The 2093-nt window shown below is 39.9% G+C and overlaps 1 protein-coding gene across 3 annotated transcripts in view; it reads left to right on the forward strand.

Moving 5' to 3' along the window:
• The window catches only part of LOC116702735 (deformed epidermal autoregulatory factor 1 homolog), a 7082-nt gene that overhangs the window by 504 nt on the left and 4485 nt on the right, over window positions 1-2093 (forward strand). For all 3 annotated transcript variants that reach the window (XM_032537104.1, XM_032537105.1, XM_032537106.1), the window contains exons 2-3: window positions 1380-1810; window positions 1982-2044. In XM_032537104.1, coding sequence (XP_032392995.1) covers window positions 1648-1810; window positions 1982-2044 — 226 coding nt within the window. In that variant the 5' untranslated portion in view covers window positions 1380-1647. The remainder of the gene's footprint in view (window positions 1-1379; window positions 1811-1981; window positions 2045-2093) is intronic.

Genomic DNA, 2093 nt, shown 5'->3' on the forward strand with positions numbered 1-2093 from the left:
TGTGTGTGTGTGTGTGTGTGTGTGTGTGAGACCTTTTATTCAGGTTCACAGATGGTCAAGAGTGCACAGGGAGTGTCTCTAATTATAGTTTGAATAGCATAGACCACACATAACTAGAACATTCTACTGCTATCCTACTTGGTGCACATCCCAATAACATTGACTGAACAGGTATATAGTTAATAACATTAGTAACAGCTGTGCTGAGCTACCTTAACTCTGCTGTCTGACATGTCCTGCAAAAAGAGGACAACGCTGCCTACAGTAAAGAGTCTCCATGACAAGACGTGTGTGTTTGTGTGAATGTCAGAACTTGTTGCAATGGTGATTACCGCTGTGATGGAGTAGAGGACGGAGGGGGAGACAGTAGCTTTAACGGGTCAAACTTGTCCATTTAATGATAATTATACCACTTTATGTTCGTTTTTGTAATTCAAAAACCATGAGTCCAAACAGCAAAATATTATCATCACCAGAGAGATAACAGTCTGGTGAACGCATTGATGTAGTTTTTATGTTAGTGCTGTCAAATACATATGACACAGAGCGTGTAACAAAAAGGGGAACCATCTGCGTCCTTCCAGTAATTTCTTTCCTTTGGCAGATGGTATAATCAGAGCCAAAAGTTTAAGCCTGGGGAATTCCATGGTTACTGTGACCGGCACACATTTTCCTACATTTGATCTAAAATCATGTGTGAAGAGTGAAAAATGTGGGGGTCAGAGCATTTTCTTTCGAAAAATTTACCCCACTCTGCCCTCCCCCCTAGCTCTTAACATTCCATCCCCATTCACACACACATTGTAAAATCTGAAACAATCTGAAAAATGAACGATACATAAACTGTGATTTAGTAGAGACCATGATTGATTTCAGGATTTGCCCAAAGAAGGGTGGTTTTGAGCCATGTTAAGCGATTTCCTAATGATTTCCCATTAACGTCAATGGGAAATTTTGTGTAGCTATTTGCCTATTTTGCAAAAACTGGAGTGTTTTGTGTGCATGTGTTGGCAATGCTCCATGACTGTTAGCGGGACAAAGATGTGGCAAAAGATGAAGAAAATAATTAATAAGTGTGACGAATATTAGTCATTGTGCACACTGAATAACACTCCTACTACTAATACATAGCGTTAAAAATGACTGTGCTTTGAAACATGAATTCTCTGGATACAGCTTGCCTTGCTTATAGGAGCTGATAAGGAAATTATGATCATAATAAAAAAGTGCAAATAAACTCAGCGAAAACAAAAACAAAATCCAAACTTCTTCCACTTTTCTTCTCCCATTTTGTATTTTATTGTATTGTATTGTTTCAATTCGTACGATCTATATGATTCGTACCATATGAGACCCACTGTACTTTCTTCTTCTCACAGTCAGACCACATGGACAGGATCCCCCACTGGCTTCCCACCTGCTACTACTGCCACTGGTTGTCTGTAGGGCCAAACCAGAATCACCGGCGTCACCAACTGAAACCGGGTCTGCGCATTGGTGGGCAAAATATTTTTTCTATTGCGCCACCCAGTGTGCAAACGTTTACTTATTACAGTAAACTCATCTTTTTGTTGAAAGACTGATAACACTAAATCGGATAAGTTACTTTTGTAAAGAAAAGGAAGACGAAGAAAGGAAAAAAAACATATGGAGAGGAGAATTAGCACAAGGAACCGGAATACACCCAAATATAAGGATTATGATGAGGAGGATGAGGAGGAGCAGGAAGAAGAAGAGGAATATCCAGAAGACGATGAGCAGCCAGGCACATCCACCCAGAACACTCCTAACAAGAGAGCACAGGATGATAGTGAGTCTATAGAGCCATGTCATACATCCATTTATCCATTCACCACTCTTTTCTAATAATATGTGTGTAACACTAAAAAGAGGGAAAATACACTTTCAATACTTTTTTGTACTGACATGTGCTACATTTCAGCTGTGTGTGCAACTCTTGTATGATCCATTATGTACAAAGGACTCTTGCCTGTAAGCTGTGGAAAGAGAAATGGCACCCTGCATGTGAAAAAGCTATACAGGGGTAAGTGGAATCTATAATTCATGAAGAAGTAGACACGTTGTCCCCCCCC

This window comes from Etheostoma spectabile, chromosome 15 (assembly GCF_008692095.1).
Source record: "Etheostoma spectabile isolate EspeVRDwgs_2016 chromosome 15, UIUC_Espe_1.0, whole genome shotgun sequence".
Lineage (NCBI taxonomy): Eukaryota > Metazoa > Chordata > Actinopteri > Perciformes > Percidae > Etheostoma > Etheostoma spectabile.